General features: G+C 35.5%; 1 protein-coding gene across 2 annotated transcripts in view; it reads left to right on the top strand.

Annotated features, from left to right (window-relative positions):
• Positions 1 to 24,347, top strand: part of PDE4B (phosphodiesterase 4B) — a 528,481-nt gene that overhangs the window by 99,958 nt on the left and 404,176 nt on the right. The window contains exon 1 of one of the 2 annotated variants that reach the window (XM_037826991.1): positions 4,889 to 5,308. The exons of the other annotated variant lie outside the window; for it this stretch is intronic. Coding sequence (XP_037682919.1) covers positions 5,073 to 5,308 — 236 coding nt within the window. The 5' untranslated portion in view covers positions 4,889 to 5,072. Of the gene's footprint in view, positions 1 to 4,888; positions 5,309 to 24,347 lie in introns of those variants that run through there. 2 annotated transcript variants of the gene reach the window in all.

The raw sequence follows: 24,347 nt of genomic DNA, 5'->3' as shown, positions 1-24,347 counted from the left end.
ATTAAATGGTAACAAGTACTAGGGAGAAAAATAAAGCAAAATGGGGGAGATTGCAGTTTTGAAAGGGGGGTTAGGGAAGGTTTTATCAAGGAAGTGGTATTTGGATAAATGTGGAAGGAGCAGAGGGAATAACCATGCAGAAACTTACATGGCTTATTCAATGAACAGAAGGGAGTCCAGTGTGGCTGGGACAGGGTAAGCTAGGGGGAGAGTAGAAGAAGATGAAGTCAGGGAGATCTTGCAGGTGAGCCTGGGGGGAAAATTATGTAGGGTCTTCTCACTGTCATAGAATCACTGGAGGACTTTGAGCTGGCAGTTTTTTCATGAATATGATACTATGCCCAAGCATCTAGCCTACAAGCTTCCTGCCTCTCACCTAGAGTTCAGGTGACATTGCCAGGTGCCATAATTTGAACCTGGTCTTTTGGGAATATCCATTTTACTAATGAGTAAATAGTATCATATGGATCAAAGGGAAGCATTCCCATCATTTTGGAAAGATAACACACTAGATAACTTCAGAATCAAGGACATTTAGCACTCGTGAAGATCTACTTCTAGCTACGTTACTAGACTGCCCTGGTAGTATGCAATCTCTCTGTTGTGCCTTTATACGTTCTCTGATAGTAAAGCTTGGGTAGTATTCGTGCAGTATAATAAACAGATACTATAGTTGGAGTGCGAAGACATGGGTTGGATTATTGGATGAACTCAAGTTCTGTGCAATTTGTCTTGCTGTTTTCATTTGAAAATAAGAAAAATAATGGGCATTCAGTCTACAAATATCTATTGAGTGCTTCCTATGTGCCAGACTTCCTATGTGCCACAGTCTAGAAGTGCAGTGCTGAACAAGACTCAGCCCAGCCCTAATACTATGGGAAAGTCCAACAAGACAGTAATCGTCTGATATGTTTTTAAAGAGGAACAAATGAAATAATTTATGAGACATGTTTACCATTTATTTGGCACCCAATAGGTATGCAATAAATGTAAGCTACATCTTTATAATCGTGAAATGCCTACGAGTTGTCAGTTAATCATTTTTTCCTGAAACAGATAGATAACTATTTTCATTCCATTGAATGTTATGTTTTCCTCATTTGTATTAGAATAATTCTCTTACACTATTTCTTTATACAGAAATAGAGATATTGGGAGAAGTTGCTATATGTGGTGTGGGGGGTATTCTGTTGGAAAAGGCTACAGTTGTTTCTTGGGTTTTTCTGTACTTATTACCTTGTCTGTGACTGAAGGAAAGAATCTTGCATACTTTTAACTGAATAGAGCTTAATGATTGTGCTCACAAGGTGCGTTGTTTTTAAAACAGAAACTGGATAGTGAAATAAAGATACAATCAACATTCTCTTTACTCTCATAATATTGATAGTCTCAAATCTATTCCTCTTTTAAAAAGCTTCTAAATAATTTTTCTGTCTTCTCAGATATCTAACTTTGTACTTACAGTAAATGTGAGGCATATTAGTGTTCAGTGTTGTGCTGGGTATAATATTGTTGCACAGAAACTGCAATTTTTTGCCCTTCTGTATTTTAGTTTTAGAATGTGAGTCAATTATGGAATGATCAGTGAGAGAAATATTACTTCAGGTCAACTTTTAAAGTCTGAAGAATATTGAATGTAAAAATAGAAATTATTTTCACTTAAAATCATTTGATTATAAGGCTGTTGACTTTTAAAAACATTTAACAATATTATATTTGCATTATAAGTTTATCATTTTCTTTAGCTGTAATTAATTTGCCTTCTGTTTCAATTTAATTAAAATGAAAATCTTTTCAATTTGTCAATATTTATAAGAAATAATAAATTATTTGATTGCTTTTGACCATATAACTCTTTTCACATTCTTTAATGATATTTTATTCTGATAATTTCTTGATTCTTACTGCTTTTACAAGATATGGATGCCAGGTATCTCTTTATTTAAAATTGAGACAGCCATAATTGTAATTCTGAAATAATTCTCAAGTACAACTATCTGTACACTGATAAAATTACTCTGCATTGCTTATTTCTCTCTTTGAGAAGCCAAGAGCAAAGGATTGCATGTGGATAGAAAGACTGTCACTTCAGTTTATTAGCACCTTCCCAGCACTCAAAAGGGCACTTCTCTGCTTTCCTCCTGTTTTCCTGACTCTCTCTCTCTCAATTACAGCATTCTTCTTAGGTGAAATGTAGCAGTATGTTACCTGCTTTTTCTGTGCTTTTTTTTTTTAACTCTTTCTTTGATACCGTCTCGTTTCTTACCTTTTAGATTCATCTTTGATTCCAATATTTGACACATTGCCAGCTTTTCTTTGTCATTTTTTCTCTGAGAAACTTTAATGCAGTTATGTAAACATGCATTTTCCTTTCTTGGGGGTAACTAATAGACACTTTGAAATGTCAGTATATCTTAAGTTTTGTAATTCTCTTAGCTGTCTTTCACATTCCTAAATTTTTATGAGAGTAGGTAGAGTTAACATTCTTCACATATTTTTTAGAACTTTATTTCTTAGGATAATTCTCAAAATTCCTGTAATTGGGACATTGGCTGTCACAGTAGGAAAAGTGAAAAGAGTAATATGAAATGTCATGTGATGGAAGATAAACTGGCAATAAGAGCTGGAAAGTAATTACAACTGCAACATTATATTGCTTTAGGTAAATTCATGTCAACATTTCCTTATGTGGACCCAAGTTTGCATATAGCTAAATCTGGGTTTTGAAATTTGTTAAAATTTTTAGGGAAGAATTTCCTAAAATTCTTACCATATTTTTGTACCTTCAAAAAGTGAATATGATAACAAAAGACCTACAGTAAGTTCAAATTCCTATTTTAATTTTTGCAAATAAGTAAATGTATTTTGCAAATAAGTGTAGTTGTTTAAATAATCCTGGGCCAATAAGCATTTGGTAGGTGGAGTTACTGTTGTGTGCATTACAGAATATTGGCTGAATCACATATGCTCCTGTCCCTGTTTTAAATCGTATTACTAGATGAAAGTCCCAGCCTTGTTTTCATAATGAAGCAAATAATAGGTAACATTAACCATATTTTCTCACATATTACTAACAAATATATATGAAACATGTACTTGAGCAAGGCCTGACAAGACTAAATTACAATTTTGACCTCTCTGTATCATATAATGAAAGAGTACTCAATTGAACATCAGAAAACCTGGGTTAATTTTAGCTCTAACATCAACTATGTATATGACTTGGACAGTCACTTAAGTTCTCTAGATCTGTTTTTTTGTCTTTGAAATAAGGAGTTAAGCAAGGTGATCACTAAGATTCATGCCAACTCTAAAATTCCATGTCTTTGCTTTTGTTTCTAATATATTTTAATTGATTATTGAAATATTGATATTCTTTCCAGAAGACACCTGTAAACCAATGGTTTAAACCTTTTCTATTAAGTTTGAACCATTTTTCCCCAAGGCCGGTGTGGGATATGATTATTCCTACATGCAGGTCATAGTCTGCTCTCCTTTAGCCTTTTAGATATTTAGCACATTTTTAGCCAGAGTATATAACATATACAAATGATTTTACAAGGACAGAAGACAGTAGAGTTTTGAGGAAAAAAAAAATTCTCCCTTTTTTACTGAAGTCTTAGTGTGAATCATTCCTTTTCTGCCATCTCAATGACTAGGCCCTAGTTCTGCTATGTCACATTTGTGTGAAATCAGGCTGGCCTTAGATGCAATCACTACTGGTACCAACTTTTCACAACATTCATAAACTTCAAGTGCCACAATATTCTCTTTACTTCCATGTGCCTTTTAAAGTATAGAAGTCACATTCTAGTACATTTCTAAATGAAATGTCAAGTTACAATTATCTGCTTTTAGACTTGAGATTTTTTTGGACTTCCCTGCCCATATGTCTCACTTGCAAGCTTTTGTGAATAAAGTACACAAACATACACTCTCAGGTACACAGACACAGACACAGACACACACACATATACACAATGTTTTGGACACATACCTGCGTACACACATAAATGCATGCCTAGTTCGTGACATTGCACTCTGTACTTTAACTGGATGCATTCATTTCAGTTCGGGGAGCTTTGGTTGTCAGAAGTGGCTTTGCATCTAACATGAGTGGCTGCTGTGGGTCAGTCCATGAACAATGAGCTTTAACAGGAAGAATGAGGGTAATGTTTATTGGAATAAAGATTAGCCTCTAAATTCCTTGGGGGAATGAACCAAATCCAATGTTTTCCTGTTAGCTGACATTTTTTATATTGATGCTGTTTGGGATCTTCTGGAGAAGGGCGAAGAAGAAAAAAAAAATTCAGCAAATCAGCTCTTTCATTCAGAAATAGAATTTGGAAGGCTGTTTTAGCTAGACTTTTTGATAATCCCTGATTTCATCAGTTTTGTTGTGATGGGGGTACAGTTGCCTCTCACATTGTAAAAATCTGAGCAATGGAGGGTGTTGTTAAGGCGGAAACAGAGTGTAGTTGTTTAAATAATCCTGGGCCAATAAGCATTTGGTAGGTGGAGTTACTGTTGTGTGCATTACAGAGCAAGATAATTCTGAATGAAGACTTTAAACACGTTACTTTTACACATGTTGGATGGAGTCTGGTTCTGCTCTTTGCACAAATAAAACAGGTGTATAGGTGACTGAATTTTGCTTATTATCCATTAGTGGATGCAGCTTGTTTGATAAGATTTTTTTTAAAATACATGTAAAGGATTTATCAGAAGTCCTTATGAATATTTCATGAGTTGATACATTCAGCTGAATGAATTCAGTGTCAGTGTGTAGCTTGCAGACAAACCTCATCCACAAGGAGGCTACTGACATAGGAAGCACTTTGGCGCATTTTCAGAGGCAAAGCCTGGCTGATAAAGCTCCTTGTGACAGCCCTGACTTGCCATTCTTCCAGTATGCTGCTCTTGCTCTAAGCAGCTCACATATTGAAGCCACCGCTTCCCAAATTAAACTGGAAATAGTTTGCAGACTTAACAGCCTTCTAACCTGCAGCAGTGACTCTGCTATGTGTGAGGTTTTTGTTTTGGATGGTAAAAGCTAGCACTCCATACAAGACATGACAGCAAAGGATTCTTCAAAGGAACTTATTGCTTCTGAATCCGAGATTTGCATAAAGACTTTCAAGGAGCAAATGCACTTAGAACTTGAGCTTCCGAGAGTACCGGGAAACAGACCTACATCTCCTAAAATTTCTCCACGCAGTTCGCCTAGGAACTCACCATGCTTTTTCAGAAAGTTGCTGGTGAATAAAAGCATTCGGCAGCGTCGTCGCTTCACTGTGGCTCATACGTGGTAAGATGGGATTTGGAGGAATCTACAGTGCTGTTTAGATTATTGCTTTAGCAACAGTGATTTAGAAATGTCGAGAATGGAAATTCTTAGTTAATGAATTATTTTGAGTTTTGTTTTACCACAAGTGTGAAATGAATGGAGGATGGGTCAGCCAAAGAATACATAGTGACTGTCTTAAATTATCATTGCACTGCTAGTTGTTTCCAACTGTTTCTAATTGTATAGAGTCTTTAAAATTACTGCTTATAAAAAAAATACATTGTAATGCTAGGTAAATTGAGTAATGAAAGAGTTTTAAAAAGTAAGTTTTCTTTTAATCTCTGTTGATGTGTAGGAGACTTGTTTTTTTTTGTTTTGTGGTTATTGTGGATGATTTTTCTAAGATAGTATATTTTTGGCATAAGAATACTAGTGTTTTAATGTTAGTTCAACTACATTCATTAAAACAATGAAAAAGGTCAAACTTATTTATTGTCCTATCATGGTTTATAGTATATAAACCAGTGCTTTTTTGATTTCTTGACTTTTGTCCTTATGCTACTTAAGGAAAGGAAAAACTAAATTCTTCCTTCTAAAAATGCATAATTAATTAGTTTTATTTTGATTCCAAATTGCTGTTATCATTAAGAGCCTTTTGTTTTTGACAAGTGACTCAAAATTTATAGATATTTTTGGAATGCCAAGTAAATAAATTCAAGAACCCTCTATAAAAATTCCACTGAAACTACCACCTTTAATATATATATTTAAAAGGACTGCATACAAAATAGGATAGCCTCCTTAAGTAAGTATAACAGGTAAATGTAAGGAAAGCACAATAGAAATGAAATCAATTTTAACAGTAAGCTAGGCCATGTTAAATATTCAAATTTCTTTGAAGAAAATTAATTTTTTTTAGATTAAGGTACCCTTCAAAATTGGGTATCTATACCTATAGTTTTTAGTTAGTAGGGACCACAGCAATAAAGGGAGCTGGTACTTCTTAAAGGCAGTTCTAGCACAGAGGTTTTCTTATTGCAGACTTGATGGCCAACAAACATTATAAACTGAGGATATCTGGTCTTTTAAAATCAATTTTTACTTGAATTCTGTTTTCTACTCATCTTGCTGCCTCATCTACTGCACAGTGTAGTAGAAATTAAAATTACCCCTAGAAAGACAGAGCTTGCCCTGGATGAATACTATCTATATGTATAACCAACACATTTTTCATCTGGCTATAATGTGATTATTCTTATTCTCTGACAATTGACTGCTGTTCATGTAATTGCTTTATTGGACAATTTTTTAGTCATCTTAATAAATTAAATCTTGCTATTTCATTGTAATTCATAATGGTAGAACATATGTGATTAATTTCCAAAATCTACCAATGGTAGCATTTGCAGAAGGAGAAGGTTTATATGTAAGCATGTACTGATTTGAAGTCTTCTCTCTTGTGCTTTTACTCCACCCCAATGTGTATATTTTCATATAGTTTGCTAAGGAGTATAATTGATTGGAGAAGACACATAAATGTAATTGTAGAAAAGAAAACACATAAAATATACAATTAATCTATAGATACATAACTTTTCTAATTGGGTTAATATGAATCATTATTTTAATCAGAGGGACATTTAATTCTACTAAGTTGATTTTCCAATACTGGTAAATCTCAAAATCTTGGTAATATTTTTCTTAATGTAGGATTTTGATTTCCTGAATATAATAACATGACCTTTCTTTTACTTAGAATAGACTTTTGATGTGCTGGAAGCAAAGAGCTATAAATATGGTTTTTTCTGTCTTTACAAAAGAAACTAAAATTTTAAAATGATTAGATTGAGTCAGTTTCGCTTATGCATTATACAAATTTTCTTACAGCAAGTTGTGAAAAGAACAATTAAATAATATGTGAGGTAAAAGTATTATGCTAATAAAATAACCTTCTAGTTAAATTAAAACAAAAATTTCCACAAATTGCCAAAAAAGAAAACATGTGACTTTGGTATAAGGTACCATAATATATGTTTAAAGAATCCATTAATTATCAAACTTAGAAAATAACTTCAGCTATGATTATGATTCACTTCCACAACTGAGACACTCCTCTCCTTACCTATCTTGGTAAGGTTTTATCACAGTTTGTTTTCAGCTCCTGATTAAGTCTATATGTACATTTGTTCTATTGCTTTATCTAAATTTATGCTTAACATTTTCAAATTTATTTTAAGGAAGTATGTGATGAAAATACCATTTTTGGAAAATAGACATGTATCTTATATATTTGAATACTATTTTTATAAATCTTAAAAGTTATGTACTTTTTTTTTACATCGTATGAAAGAGTTACATGAAGAAATAAGAACATAAATACTGTATTTGGTACTTTTGCCTCTTTTCCATAATGAAATGTAATCAGTCTTTTATAATTAATGATTGGTATTTTCCAAACCTTGCACTTAAGTTAGAAATTCCAAGGTATGCACTTAGAAGTCTCTAAAAACATGTTATTACTTTACAGTAGACAGTAGGTTTCTTTTAAGAAGATTAGATTGTTTTGATTGCAGCATTGAAATTAAAGTAATTTTCAGGATGAAACTAAACAATGCAGAGGATGCTGTTTATATCTAAGCTCACTGAATTTTTTGTGTGTCTTTAATTATTTGTATATTTCATATTTTGGTCAGATGAACTTGTAATTCTGCTTTTGAAAACCCAAGTTATGAAGTGTAACCTAATGGCAGGGTTTGAAGGTTAAAGAAATACTTGTGAAATTCTGACTCTGGGAATTTTTTAAAAATATCTGAAGAAAAATAGATATTCAACGTGTTCCTACTAATCAGGATATTTACACAATCTTAAATCTGGAAGGAACTTGGATGATTATCTCATTGCTTCCCTTGGCCCTTGGGCAGGACCAGAATTACTACGTATTTGGTATATGGGAATCTGCCCTATTTTTAAGACTCTAGAGAAAATTATTCCTCATGATTAACCTGTATACTTTATATTGGAGATGATCTGTTTCTTTTTTTGTCCTCAACCAATATTGAGAAGAAACTTATAAAAACCTGCATGTATCTGAAGATTATTAACTTGTCCAAGGGTTTTCTTTTTTCCTTCAGTCAATCTATATAATTGGACACTGCTGTGAGAAAGAAAAGAAAAAATCTGATTCAATCCACATGGACTTCAACACCTAACTTTTAAGTTCTTTACTAGGGATTTTCACAAATATTACTTAATTCAATCATAATTTGGAGTATAACAATATTCCAAATTCCTATTACTTTCGATGTAACATGTTACAGGTGAAAGTATACTGAATCATTTTATCTTTGTCCTAGTATTTCTATTTCATTGATAATTATGTTGACTCTGAACCATCATTCCAAATTTCCAAATTCTTCTTTGAGTACAAAACCCAAAGTTGACACCATATTCATTATTAGATGATATGAAAAAAATGTACGTAAAGAAACCATGTTGTACATTGCAACGTGTCAATAGAATGTTCAGTATCACCCCTGAGAGGCTGGCTGGTCCGATGGAAGGAGAAAATTACTTCCAGAGTCCTTGAGTCAGCATATTATTTATCCCTGACCCTAATCCAGGTTGACAACTTCTGAAGCACAATGTTATCCTACCTGGTCTGTGTGGTCTGGCTGTTCTTGATTGGAACTTGCGTTTTCGAGTTTTTCTCCTTTGCTGCTGTTCTGACTTCAATCTTCAGCTCTCCTCTAGCATCAAAGGCATTATGCTCTTGGAGCAAGCTACTGGTGGTGGTCTTGAATACATCTTGTCCTCTGCTCCCACTATGCACCTCTCCCCTATATTCTCTTTTTGAAGAGCAAATGTATGGGCAAGCTGCAACTTCTGTCTGTTTGTCCATATTTGCATACAGAGAATAGTCATATTTTTTCAATTAGCAGTTAGTAGGAGAAAAGAGGGCCTTTATGTTTTCCTTCCTTTTCCTCATCTACTTCTACCTATATTTTGGAAATCTTTCCTCATTTTAACAAAGTTTCATGAAATATGAACTTTGTGGCTAATATTTGAGTATAAAATAATTGAAAGACAGTTTCTACTCTACAGGAACTTGGCAAAAAGAAGCTGTAATAACTGGAGAAGAGTAAAAGGAAAACTGGAGATAGTTTATGCTTGACCTTTCTCTGAATTTTGTCACACTTACTGTATTATACAACTTAGTCCTACTTTATTAGCTAAATCTATTGAATATGTGCCTTACGTTATTCTTCAGTTGCCTTGAATTCTTTCCTAGTAATATTGGAAATTCTTTGAGAAGTATCTGTGTCTTTAAACATTTATTGATTAAATATTTGATTGAATAAAAACATTGATTGGGAGCCTACTATGTGTCAAACTCTGCTCTGTACTTAGGAGACACAAAATGAGATAGAGCTCCTGCCTTTAAGAACTCAAATGCTGGCTGGAAAACAAACTTATGCTTAATAATTAATCAATTACACACGGATAATGCTATCAAAGAAGCATGCTTAATTTGTCATGAGTGCACAGAAGAAAAACTAACACAAGAGAGTAGGTCAGTATGTCAGGGGAAGGTTTAGAGAAGAGATGACATTTGTGTGGAGCCTTAAAGAATGAATGGGAGTTTTCCAGAAGAAGAGTGGGCAAGAGAGAATTTTTTCTTTTTCTTTTTTTTTTGGCAAAGAAAACAATAATAAGGAAATCCTATTTAAAATGATAGTAATAATAGCTTACATTTATTTAGCACTTATGTCAGACATAGATCTAAATTTATTTACTTGTTGATGACCATAAAACATGCCCGTGGGTTGTATACTACTAATGTTTCCATTTTATAGTAAAAAAGAATGAAGCACAGAGGATAAGTAATTTACCCAAGGTTACACAGCAAGTCAGGGACTGAGCTGGGATTTGATTCAGGGCATGTGGGAAAATGAGCATAGTTCACTAGAAGTACCATCTAAGGCACCAGGAGGGAAAGATAGGAGATAAAACTACGATGGTGGATTGGAGCTATAACCTAGGGCTTCCAGTATCATGAAAATGAATTATGGCTATATTCTGTCATCAGTGGGGAGTCACTACTAGTTGTGAGATGGGGATTGCCATAAAAGCTTATACTTTGGGAAGATACTTTTCAGGAAGTGTGGAGAATGGATTGGAGGAGGAGAAGGTTAGATGCAAAGGATAAAGCAAAATGTGCAAATGAAATATAACGACTAATTATTTTGTACATCCCATAATATTGAAAACTGTGCTTATGACATTCTTTATGACTTAACAAGTTATTGCTTATGGAAACTGGGAGGAAAGTACATAAACTTGTGATACAATGCACAATACTAGCTGATACACTACCCTCAAATGCATCAAACAATCACAGCAAAGGTGCAGGAGGATGGATGAATCTGGGGGAAACGCTAGTACTTAAGTCCTAATTTTCTAGAGGTGCTCAGTGTTATGCTTAAGTGCAGACTCCTGGTGGGCAATCTATGCTTCATAGCTTCAGTCTATTGCTTTAATCAGAGCAAGCAGTTTCTCAGTAATGCAGGTCTATAAATGCAGTTTTCCTGACCTTTTAGTGTCCCCAGATCGTCAATATATTGGATTTTCAAAAACACTTACTATAAAAAGGTTTTGTAAAGTAATGGTGGCAACCCCCAGGACACATGCCAGAAGGTGGCCCCAAGCTTGCTTGTAGTGTGACTGCTGAAGTCTAAATCCATTTTGCAAAACCCCATTTACCTTCTTTTTCTATTCTTCCGTCTTTCATTATCTCCGTTTTTCTCCTTGGATGTTTATAGTGCTTCCTTGCCTAACATCATCAAGACAGCAGTAGCTTTGTGCTAGGGACATTGAAGTGCTTCTTACAAAGAATCTAAAATGCTCACCATGGTTTAACAAGGCCCTACATTATCTGGCCCAGGCCCCCTGTGACCTCGCATCCTACTGTCCTGCCATCTTAGCCTACATGCTGTTCTTCAACAAACCAAGCCACTTCCAGCTCAAGGCCTACGCCCTGTGTCTTCTGTTTGGAAGATGTTGACGGGTTCACTCTCTTACTTCCATTCAGGCTTCTACTCAAGTATCACTTGTTAGAGAGGAGTAACCAGACCTCCCCACCTAAAATATCACCTTTCACTTTCTAGCCCCTTATTCTGCTTAATTTTTCTTCTTTAGCTCTTATGTTACCTGAAATGCATTACAGATATACTTGTTATATATATTTTTTCTTTTATTGTCTGCTGCCCACACTAAATTGCATGAGGGCAGGGGTTCTGTCTTGTTTACTATATCCTTGATACCTACAAGAAACACTGGCATTTAGTAAATATTTGAAATTGAAAAACTTTGAAATTGAAAAAATAAAATAATGAATGGATGAAACCCCCATTTCCTGCTCTTTATTCTTAGAGCATTAGTTGCTACTTGTTCAAGCTTAGTTGATACTTGTTCTATAAACATCCCTACTTTGTCCATCACTTAATAGCTGTGTTCCATGTCTACATGTGGGGTCACTCTTATTTTGCTTCTTATTTTGTGTTCTATATTATTGCAGATACAGGTCTAGTTACAATATCTAACTAGAGGCAAAGTGTTTTACATGATAGCCTATTTAATTAAGCCACTGTGTACAAATCATACTACCTAGCCTGTAGTGCTGCAAAGTAAATATTTTTCTGTTGCACCGTACAATTATTTATTTGATTATTCTTTATGCATCAAACAACACAGTTGGCGCTTCAGCTCAGGAAAGCTCTGCATATCTCTCATTAACTGTCTGAATGGCAGTATGGAGAAATCTATTTGTTATTTTGCTTTTAAAATGCTTATATGTCATATATTAGAAGGCTTAATTGTCTATATTTTTTCACTGATGCAGTGTTTAAATATTAACACTAAGCAATAGCTACAGCAGTCTGAGCTTTTTATAGGATTTCCTTGGGGAACTTGGAAGTAAGAATCTGTTTTTTGCAGTGAAGAAACTGTGAATTAATAACCCTTGTACTCTAGAAAAGGCACCCTGCCTTCACCAGGAGTGAAAACATTCACTTGGTCTGTCTTGTTTTTCCTCAACTGGGAAGTTCAAGACTTCTGTCATGCCTAGTAATTTGTTTGACTTAGATGTTTTTGAATCCCACTGCATACTTTAAGTTTTAAAGAAAAGAAATTTGTTGACCTTTGGGTTGTTTCTTACTAGAATTTAGGCATTTTCTCGTCGAGGGAGAGTAAGGAGAATACTTTTGACACAGTGTGCTTGCCTGACAGACCTGGCTTATTCTTCTCTTCCCAGCTACATGACCCACAACTCTTGATTATTTCAAATTATGCATATTGGAAATAAAAGGACAGGGGCTCGTGTGATTTGGGGGAGAACTGCTTTCAAGTTGAGTTTTCTGGAACATCAGTGTCCTAGGAACCATTTTGGGAGTCCTTGAAAATTGGGATGGTGATGATCTGTTTCCCTATCCAGGAACTAGACAAAGCACTATGGGTAAAGAAAGGTCTAGAACTTTGGAGAACCCTCCACACAGATACCATAACCCCCAAATACTTGAAAACCACAAGTTTAAATGTTAAATGAGTGGAAAGAAAACGATATTCTGTGCATCTTTGCTTGATAAAGTCACGGAAATTTCCAGATCATTTATAAACACTACAGTTATGTGCATCTAAGAGGTTCAGTAATGGCAACGGGCTAATAAGGAAGTTGGTTTATCTGAGTTAAGGAAAGGTTGCTGGTAGAGAAGGGGAATGGTGATGGGTGCTTAGCAGAAAATACGTTATCTTTTTTTCAAATTTTAAGTTTGAAAATTTCCAAACTGCCCCAAAGTTAAAAGAATAGCATGATGAACATCCTTTTTCTGGATTTACTAACTTTTACTATTTTTGCCACATTTAATTTATCTCTGTCACATGTAAAAGGATATATGTGCTTCCTACAGGCTGAAGAGAGCATATATAGATAGAGAGCAGTAGTTTAAGGAGCAAAGAGACTAATATGTATAAGCAAAAAGTATGGGATTATTTCCATTACATCAGCATGGTCTCATACCATAATTTAAGAGTTTAATTCTTAATAGTTTACTAAAATACTGATAAGTTATTAATAATATAAGGGCCCCAGTTTTTAAAGGGAACTATTAAAGCTGTTATAGTGAAGGGTTGGAGGGCATCTATAATATTTTGTGACTTTCCCCAGTGATTAATTTTTAGTATTAAATGCTTGAAATAGTTCCTAAGAGGATATCTGTGGCACTCAAATTTTCCATCTCCAAGAAGAGCTTTTATTTCTTTTTACAAAACTGTAAAACTTATATAATTAATATGGGATATTATATAGTATCTTAGTATACCACACATAGGGTTCTATTCTTTTATAATTTTGATGTTACCAAAAATTTCATTTTTTACTGTTAATATTTGTTTTATATTACTTTGTCTGAAGGCTAATAACCTAGGTTGGGTTTAGTATTTTCTCTTGATATGCTATTGAAATTTTAGATTAATCCAGTAACTGCCCTGGATCTCAATTCCTTCATTTGCAAAATGGAGAGGATAGCCTTATGTTCAAATATTTGTAAATTTAATTTTAAAAATATGTCTGTCTATCTAGCCCAGTAGGCAACTACCTCTTGAGATAATGTATCAAAGTACTTAGCACAATGCTAGGTGCCTAATATAACAAAATAGATGTTAGCTATTTAAGTATCTTATTAATTCTCTAAACAAAAACAAACATGCATGCACATTATTGTCAGACTTGGTTGGTAAGCCAGAAATAATTTTTAATTATTTGGAAAGCATCACTGTGTATGGAATGTGCCAGTTTGAAAGGGTCAGAGTACACATGAATTTGTAAAGTAATGTTTGTAATAGTCACAGAGTGACCATTCAGTATATTGAAGGAACAAAATATCACTCATCATCATGTGATAATCATATTTTAATGAACCAAGCTAAACTATACTGAAATGAGCTAATAATCAGCAGACCCAGTGTGAATAGCTTACATCTCCAATAATGAACTTTAAAGCCTTGTTTTGCTGCTATCACCAATGGATTTTTAAAAGCCATTTATTAGCATCCACTGTATGAATGAGATAGGAAAAGAAGAAACACTTTGGAGTAATTCCGTCCACTTGCACCCATAAGCTTGAAAGCAATACAGAAAAATAAAGGTATAAGAAGAAGCCTCACCAATTTCAGGATCCTACATTAAAAAAAAAAGATAGAAGCCAATATAAGAGTCAGTGAACAAATGTTTGGAAGGATTTCAGTGTCATCAAAAACTAATTAATCTCAAAATGTCTTTTTGCTACCCTACTCCTTTCTATTTCTCCATGAACATTGATAAGGTTGCACTGTTTGTTACAGCATAGGGAATCTAAGAGCACTTCTGTGCTTTATTTGTGCCATAATTATCTCGGTGGTTTAGACAAGAAACTTCTATCTCACCATCAGGACTATTCAGGTCTCCTGAAGAGAGTTGAGGGAAGGCAGAGCAAATAAATTATGGTATCCAAGTCTGTTTTGTTGATGTCTTGACTGCTCAAGACTCCCCTTGAGGTTTTACCATTGAAATCCAGAGGTGAGATTTAACTTCAGGGGGATAACTGCAGTCTTTGTCCTTAGCTATCAGCTTCTCAGCCAGGAGTGAGCTCACTCAGAGGATATAGTTTGTGTCTCTAATGTGTTCATGTTTACCAAATTAACATGGACTTTGTGTGGTATAGAAGAAAGAGCAGAGAACTTTGAATCCTAACTCCACCTTTTACCAGCCATGAGACTTTGGGAAAACTATTTTACCTATCTTAGTTCCTCATTCTGCATCTTCTTTCTACAAAATTTAAACAATGATACATTTAACTTGTTAGGCCATTATGAAGATTAAATGAAGTAATGTGTGCTTAGCACAATCCCTAGTAAATGACAGGTGATCAGCAGATATTAGTTCACTAATGTATCCACAGTTTATGAATTCATATAAAATTTATGTCATATATACATCATAATGTAAATTATTTAAATATTTGATTTAGTGTTGTTTAATTAAATACTTTTTTATTGAGCAACTATTATGTGGCTTAAATCTCTTGCTTTTTATGTCATTTAGACATTACATAGGAATAGTACTTTATCCTAAAGCCATAAAATGTAATGTGTTTTACAAAGAACAAAAATGCTTCTGAAGTTGTTTTCTCCTGTCAGTAGAACCTAGCCTTCTAGTGACCTGTTTATATAAGATAGTTTATTCATGAGAATCAGTGGGAAGAGAGCTCAGGGTCTAGAACCAAATAATCTAGATGTATCCTGGTGCCACCACTTACAAACTGTTTTTTTGTTTTGTTTTGTTTTGTCTGAGGAGAGGGGGAGGTGATCATTTAACCCTTGGGAGCCTCAATTTCCTCATCAGTAAAGTGGAGATAAAATATTTTAACTACTTATATGTTATACTTAAAAATATTAATTAATACTGTCAAAAAAAGACAAAAAGAATCAGGGTCTGTTTGCTAAAAGAAGAAAAATAAGATTTCTGGACAGAAAATAATGATAAACTATTACAAATGAATGCAAAGTACAGTGATTGGCTTAGATGCTACAAGTGCATTTGGCTATGCATTATTAAATATCACTAATGTTGTTCCAGATTTCTTTTTAAAAAGAAGGGAAGGGAAGATTCTGTTATACGGGATCACTAAAATGAGAGACTGTACAGAGACAGGGGGTTAGAATAAATTGTACCTCTGGATCTTATCACACACATGCACCCCCCTCCCCGAGTCTGTAGATCATTTTCATGTTTCCTACAGAAAGATATGAATAGAAAGCTCATGTAACCAATACACAGTGAAGTAAAAGTTGTATTTAACTTTTATCCAAATGACTTTCAGCCTTTAAATCAAATTTCACTTTATTTCCTGTTTTTTTTTCTTTCTTCCAAGATGAAAACAGAAGTAAAAGCCATTGTTTCTCTTTAGTCAAATACTTCCTTCTCACATTATCAATCATCAGGTTGATTCTTTCTCCTAGCAATTTAAAGGCAGTGAAAGGTTATGTCTTTAAAGGCAACATGTTCTGTTCAAATGACTTGGGGTCTCATTGAAGGATAGATATTCAAATAAACTCAAAAGTGTGTGACAGTGAAAAAAATAAATACATTTGGGCTTCCCAAGAATCATGCCAAGTTTCTGGGTCTGTTTAAATTAGTAAAAATAAGATTTTTAGGAACCCGTCTGGCAATTGTAGATTAAATTAGGAACTGCTTCATTTGAATAAAGCTTTACAGAGTCCAATATTCTGAAGGAGCTCTCTTTATAAATACACTACTTGCTCGGCATTCAAGGGATTTGAGCTTTAACGCCAGCTGAATTCCCAAGTGCCCAGCGAGCACATATGCATACATTTTCTGCTGATAGCTTTTTGGTAAACAGGATTAATAATTGCATGCTCTACCACCCTTACATTTTGCTTTATGGTATGAATATTGAATAACAGCAGTTTTAGATTGTTTTGGTTTTCTGCAAAATAACAGAATAACATTCAAAAGAAATGAAAAAAGTCTTCTAAACAGATTTGTGCCTATCAGGTCTTTAAAAATGTGATTCAGTTTAAAAATGCATTAGTGAAGTTTGTATTTTACGTGAACCCTAAAAATGTTTTTGCTAAGTACCTAGTACCCTGGTATTTGTGTTTAGGGTCTTTTAAAGCATTCCTGGTGTATTTGCATGTGTTAGTCCTTCTTTCACTGAAAACCTGGTGGACATTGCTTAATGAATCAATGGATGTGTGGCTTGGATTTTCTTCTTTTGTGAATCCAATCAATAAACATTTATTGTTGGCTGATGCAAACAATATTGGCTGGGTCATCAAGGAGTTTTAATTGAGGCAAGAAAAGCATATAGTTTTTTGGCACGTGAAATGAATTTATTTGCAAAGATACAAGTGATAACAGTATAAAACCTAATTCTTCTCCCACTGTTATGATGTTGGCAGAGCAGTGGTGCTATTGCTCTTTCCAAATGGCTATGAGCCTTGGCTCTGCCTCTGTTACGGTGAGTTATTTTCTTGAGGAATTATTCACCAGTGACCTATTCTTGGGCATCTCGTGCCCCAGCCCAGAGATATGTACTCTAATGGGGTGAGCAGAGAGGAAATATCCTCCATGAGGGGAGGAACAATGTGAGAAAGGCCATCTTCGCATAAACAATGGGGTAAAGATAAAACAATTTTGTCACATACTTTAAGAGCATTTAATCATTATCTCTGTTTACAGGTGAGGAAACTGAGACTCAGAGAGGTCAACTGATTGATGCAAGGGAACCAAGTTGCAAAGTGTTAGAACCAAGAATTAGCCCACAACTCCTGACTGGGAGTTACACATTTATCTAACAGCAAGGTCCATGGACTCAGAGGTATTCCTTAACACCATCCACTCCACCCCTTTCCCAATCTCCAGCTCCAGTTCCCTATTGAGGAAACTTCCAGAGTTAATATACTCACAAATCCCCTGCTAAAAGTCCCACAGTGAAGACCTGACAAATTCATTCACATTTAAGCCTAAGTGACTCATGGATTTTAATGTGTTATTCCATTTTAGGAAAGTAAGCATTAAACCAGAAGAATTAATCTCTACTTGTAAAATTTGAAACATAAAAGAGCAGAGGCAAGGGGAAACATTTTGGAGGATGGAAGAGTCTTTCCCAGTTCCCTCATGGCATGAGACGTCGTTAGAGGGCTCAGTGTCCCGGGCCTGCATAGTCGTATTCACAAACCTTTTGTTTATTCACCACCTACCCATTCTGTGCCCATGTCTCCTTCCTTCCCTCCTGTTTTTCTACCTCAACTCTCTGAGCACTTGATTAAAACCAACCCCTCCACTTGTGCACTGCATTTTATCCCTTCTCATCCACAAGGGCTTCGCTTCTGCACTTGTCCCATTGTCTCTGGCATCAGCAGTTTTTCCACCTTATTAGTTTATATCTAATCAGTGCATGAACATTCTGTTATTTAAAAAGCCTTTTTGACCCATGCACCTTTCTATTACCTGATTTCTGTTCATCTTTATAGAAAAACTCCCCTACATGACTGTCTATAACTTTGTCCACAATTCCCTGCCACAGACCCTCTTTTGGAGTCTTCTACTCAAATTTCCCCACACAACTCTGCTGAAAGTGTTCTTACTGAGACTCTAAATGATGTCCATGTGCCAAATCCAATGATCAATTCTCAATCTTCATATATTTTGCCCCATGAGCAGCATTTTATACAGTTGGTCACTCCCTCTTTCTTGAAACACTACTTCTACTTCCCTGATGCTAATTTCTCTCCTTCCTCAGAGGCCCCTCTTATTCACTCTCCTTAGCTGGTTCCTCCTCATGCACCCAAACTCTAAACATTGGAAGGATCCCAGAGGAATGAGGACTTCTCTTTTTTGTCTACAATCACTCCCTAGTCCTAGGACAAGCATCTCACTTAGACTCATGACTAAATAACCTCTGTATGGTGAAGATGCCCAAATTTATCTCTAGCCCAAACCTCTCCTCTGAACTCCAGACCTACATATTTATCATCAGCCTCCCTGACAGCCAAACTTTAGCACATCCAATCCTGAAATCATGATTTTTGCCCCGACCCCAATGAAAACTGTTCCCATTCTTTTCTGTCTCGGTAAAAGTAATTCCAGTTTTCTAATTGCTCAGACCAGACAGCTTGTCTTCTTCCTTGATTCCTAATTTTCTCTGATATTACAATTCTAATTGCATCAGCAAATCCTATCGGCTCTACTTTCAAAATGCATGTAAAATCTGTACACTTCTCAGCACAACCAGAGCCACCATTCTGATCCAAATCATGCTTATCTTGTAACTGGATAACTAAAATAACCTCTTGACAGATCTCCCTGCTTTCACCCTTTCTTCCTTACAATGTATTCCCCATGTAGTTGCCTTATAATGTGTGAATGACTGTGTTGCTTTTCTATTCTGAATCATCCTTCTCACTCAAAGCTTAGGTCAACATGCCTATTCCATGCCTACTATGCCCCATTGGTCTTGACTATTATTTCTCAGCTCCTTTCCCAGCATTCCTTCCCTCATATCGTTCCAGCCACACTGGTTTACTTGCTGGTCTTCAGTCTAAGCAGCTTCCCTCCTCAAGGCCTCTACTTTTTCTTATCGCCGAAAAAGAATTTCCCTCAGATATCTGCATGGCCCTCTTCCTTTCTTCTCTGACCATCTGTGTACAATGTCACTCCCCACCCCAGCCTTCCTATCATCCTTAACCCTGCTTTTGTTTTCTGCATAGCACTTATCACACCTAATATTATATCTATATGCATATATCAACACCTACATATCTATCTTTATCCATATCCATACCCATATCCATATCCATATCCATATCCGTATTGTATTTTTCTGCCTCTCCCTTCTAGAATATAAACTCCATGAGGACAGGGACTTTGTCTATTTTGTTTATTACCAAAACCTGTAAACCTAACAGCTAGGGCATTGTAGGTAGTTAATATACATTTATTGAATGAATGAGTGAATGATGAACAAATGAATTGGCAGACTCTTTTGGAGTACCTGCTGATTTTAAGCATTGTGTGAGGCTTTAAATATGCAAAGATAAAGTGTGCAAGTTCTCTGCCCTCAAGTTGAATGAGAAAGGTAGGTGTGAAGAGATTAATTAAAATATAATGTGATAAAGTAAAAGTAACTACTGAAAAAAATAGAATCAATTTAACCTGTAAATATAAACTCTAAAAATTAAACTTTTAATACGATATTAAGCAGTACATTGATATCAACGAAAGAGAGAGGCAGTGTGGAAAGTATACTGAACTTGTAGTAGCAGCACCTAAATTCCTGTTCTGGTTACATTGTTTAATACTTGTACCACCTTAGGCAAGCAGCTCATGCTGTCTGGTTCTGCCCATTGTAATGTAATATACCATCAACCCCATTTGTTTTGTCTTGTTTTTTTAATGAAGGTTAAGTCAGATAATATGATACATAATAGGCATTAAGTAAATATTTTTTTCTTTCTTCCCATATCCAATATTTCACTTTATATTCACAGCTTAGCCCCCTATAAACTGTTTTACTCCTGTCATTTCTCAGTGATTCTAGATTCCTGCTGCATTGGCTTTCTTCCATTTTCTTCCTACAAGATTTCTTTGGCAGCAAGTGATGCTATAATCAGCCTTACCATCCCCTTGAAGATTTACCAACTTTCTTTTTCCCTTGCTTCGACAATTGTCTATGTAGACAAAACAGGTGAATCCTCTGCTGGTATTTCTAAGGGTTGAAAGCTTGATCAATCTTCAGCATGTAGGACAGTAATAAGAGCATACTTTATTCTGTAATTGGAAGTGTGTTTCTTTGATACACACTGTAACAGTGATTCCCTTCATGTCACTAATATGTCATGAATCAGTGGGAGTGGAAAGGATATTTGTTGATAAAGTGAGCTGGGAATTGCACATAAATCAAAGTCAGGGCCTTTTTTTTTCCTGTGCCACAGCCAGGCTATTGAAACAACAATAACAACATCATGGAAACATGAGTATTTTCAGAGGAGGTTATCACAATTATAAATGTTATTGGTAGGATATGTTCTGAAAGAAAAAAAAATAAATCATATTGTATTATAATCTCTTTAAGGAGAGGTGCTATTTCTTATTCATATTTGATAATAACCGGCAAGTAGCTGGTGGATGGAAATGCTTAATATTTTTTCTCTAGGGTGTTCTGTATTTTTGTTGCACATGGGGCAGACTTATTTTAGTTCCTATTTTGCTATTGGGATATTGGCAAGCAAAGGGTGCTATAAGAATGGAAGATCTGAAATTGTAGCCTACAAGAGTTCAAACCCACACACATACTATTTGTCAAACAACTAGGATATTTCTATAACATGAACAGAAGTACAATAGAAAAAGAGCAAAATGACAGGCAACCCTTTTTTTCTTCTGTTTTTTATACAAAGACAGAGAATTTATATAGTCATGCTTTCTAGATTATAATTGTTTAAATCTTTCCTTCAAGGTACTCAATTGAAGAAATTAATTTCCAATTGAAACCCAGACTTTATAACTTTTCCTTTTTGTATCATAATGATAACAAATGTCTAGCCATACCTATCACTTTTTGCCCCAAGTCCAAGTGCTTTTTATTGAACTTCCATGCAAGCTATTTTAGCCAAGTTTTTACCAGTTAGGAGCTCTTAGAGGTTGATTAGTTTTCAAATGAAAGACAATCTTTTAAGAAGTTTAGGTCCTAAATGTTTTCTGGTTTTGCAGTAGCATACATCAGATTTAATCATTGTGTTTGGATTCGGATTTTCATTTTAAATGTCTTTTCGAATTCACTAGGCATTTAATGTTTCCATCTGGTCCTCATAAAAGATTTCACATTTGTAATGCAGCTCAGGTTCCTGTTCAGGGAGTGTCATTATAATTCCATCCATGACTCTAGTTTGATCAAGCAGATACTTTTTTAACTTTGGAATTGTCTCTCTTTTTTAAATATCTTTTTAAAATAGTTCATTTGTCTCTGAAAACAACTACAGCATGCATGCCGTGACAACAGGCTAACTCCACACTTGCTTCTGGGCAGTTTGAAGTTGCTATGGCAGAAGTAACTGCACTGTGAGCCCAGTACAACGGAACTCTGCAGTTGTCATTCTTCCTCTTCATTAACAAATCTATTCTCAGTTACCACTGATGGAGGGGATATTTTCAAGGATCTGAACATTTTCTTGAGATAGCCAAACAACTAGGAGTCCCCTTCACTATGTTAAATAGTAGGTTTCAAGACATAATTTAAGCAAATGTACACAGCTTCTAGCAAGGTCTTTTCTATTTAGTTTGGTATTCAGAATATGTGTGGATTTGTTTATCAAATAGTTATGTAGCCCTTACTATGTGCCAGGCAATGCTCTGAGAGTTTCACAAATACTAACTCATTTAATCTTCATAGCAACTTTTTGAGTAAGTTGCTCTTAGTATCTCCATAAGGCTAAGGAAACTGAGGCAAAAGAGCCTTAAGGAACTTGCCTTAGACCACAACTGGCAAGAGGCAGAGCCAGAATTCAAATGTGGATGGTCAAGCTTCAGGGTCCATGGTCTTAACCACTAAACTGCTATGATTTATTGTGCTCAGCTACAAACTTCCAGAGATCTATTATTACTTTCCTGGAATTGAATTGCAAACTCTGTGTAACTACCTCCAGCTCTATGAATGACTCATAATTGCCAGCAATGAGTAATTGTTTGTTTACTTATTTATTTGTTTACTTAAAAATGAGTGAAATAGTGACTGAGTTTGCCAATATTTGAAATAGTAAAACCAAAGTTGAATCAAACTCATTGTCAGTTGAGAGGCCACTCATTCAGGAATGTCAGTGGGTCCAGGTATCCAAAGGCAGCCCATATTTAAGGCCCTGATCCCCCTGGGATGGTGGTTTGGATTTTGACTTTTCAAATCTGGGAAAACTATGTTCATTTCAGTCATTGCTCTTTACTGTATCAGTTTTAAGTGAGGGTCAAGATACATAGTTATAAACTTGCAGTTCCTCTTATACTTTCGTCCCAACCCTAATTGGATTTAGAAGGAATTGTTTGTAGAGTTCTTTGGCAGTGTCTGGAGACATGTTTGGTAGTCACAACTGGAGGAGGAGGGTGGGCTTGCTACTTTTATCTAGTGGGTGAAGGCCAGGCATGCTTCTAAGCATCTTACTATGCACAGGACAGACGCTATAACAAAGAATTATATGGCTCCAAAAGTCAATACTGCTAAGATTGAGAAATTCTAGCCTAGAGTATTGTGAGTAAGTGTCATACTCTCGGTCCTGAGAGCTGAGAGATCCTTTTTATTGCCATTTGAGGGCTTGTCAATGATGAGTGAGGCGATGACTACCTAGGAGTCTAATTGTATGGCTACGTGGCTTGTAAAGAGACCTGAATTTAAGGTACATCAGTTAAGTTTAACAGTGGAATGATATTTTGCAATTTATTATTGTATTTTTTTTTAATCATCATTTTATTGAGATATAATCACATACCACGCAGTCATACAAAACAAATTGTACTTTCGATTGTTTACAGTACCATTACATAGTTGTACATTCATCACCTAAATCAATCCCTGACACCTTCATTAGCACACACACAAAAATAACAAGAATAATAATTAGAGTGAAAAAGAGCAATTGAAGTAAAAAAGAACACTGGGTACCTTTGTCTGTTTGTTTCCTTCCCCTACTTTTCTACACATCCATCCATAAACTAGACAAAGTGGAGTTTGGTCCTTATGGCATTCCCAATCCCATTGTCACCCCTCATAAGCTACATTTTTATACAACTGTCTTCGAGATTCATGGGTTCTGGGTTGTAGTTTAATAGTTTCAGGTATCCACCACCAGCTACCCCCAATTCTTTAGAACCTAAAAAGGTTGTCTAAAGTGTGCGTAAGAGTGCCCACCAGAGTGATCTCTCGGCTCGTTTTGGAATCTCTCTGCCACTGAAGCTTATTTCATTTCCTTTCACATCCCCCTTTTGGTCAAGAAGATGTTCTCCATCCCACGATGCCGGGTCTACATTCCTCCCCGGGCGTCATATTCCACGTTGCCAGGGAGATTCACTTCCCTGGGTGTCTGATCCCACGTAGGGGGGAGGGCAGTGATTTCACCTTTCAAGTTGGCTTAGCCAGAGAGAGAGGGCCACATCTGAGCAACAAAGAGGCATTCAGGAGGAGACTCTTAGGCACAAATACAGGGAGGCCTAGCCTCTCCTTTGCAGCAACCATCTTCCCAAGGGTAAAACTTATGGTAGAGGGCTCAACCCATCAAACCACCAGTCCCCTATGTCTGTGGTCATGTTAGCAACCATGGAGGTGGGGTAGGCGAATACACCTGCATTCTCCACAGGCTCCTCAAGGGGGCACTACATCTTTTTTTTTTTTTTTCCTTGTTTGTCTTTTTTCTTTTTTTTTTTTTTTAACTTTCCCTTCTTTTTTAAATCAACTGTATGAAAAAA

This window comes from Choloepus didactylus, chromosome 2 (assembly GCF_015220235.1).
Source record: "Choloepus didactylus isolate mChoDid1 chromosome 2, mChoDid1.pri, whole genome shotgun sequence".
In the NCBI taxonomy this organism is placed as follows: Eukaryota; Metazoa; Chordata; class Mammalia; order Pilosa; family Megalonychidae; genus Choloepus; species Choloepus didactylus.
This window is presented reverse-complemented; position numbering and strand designations above follow the sequence as displayed.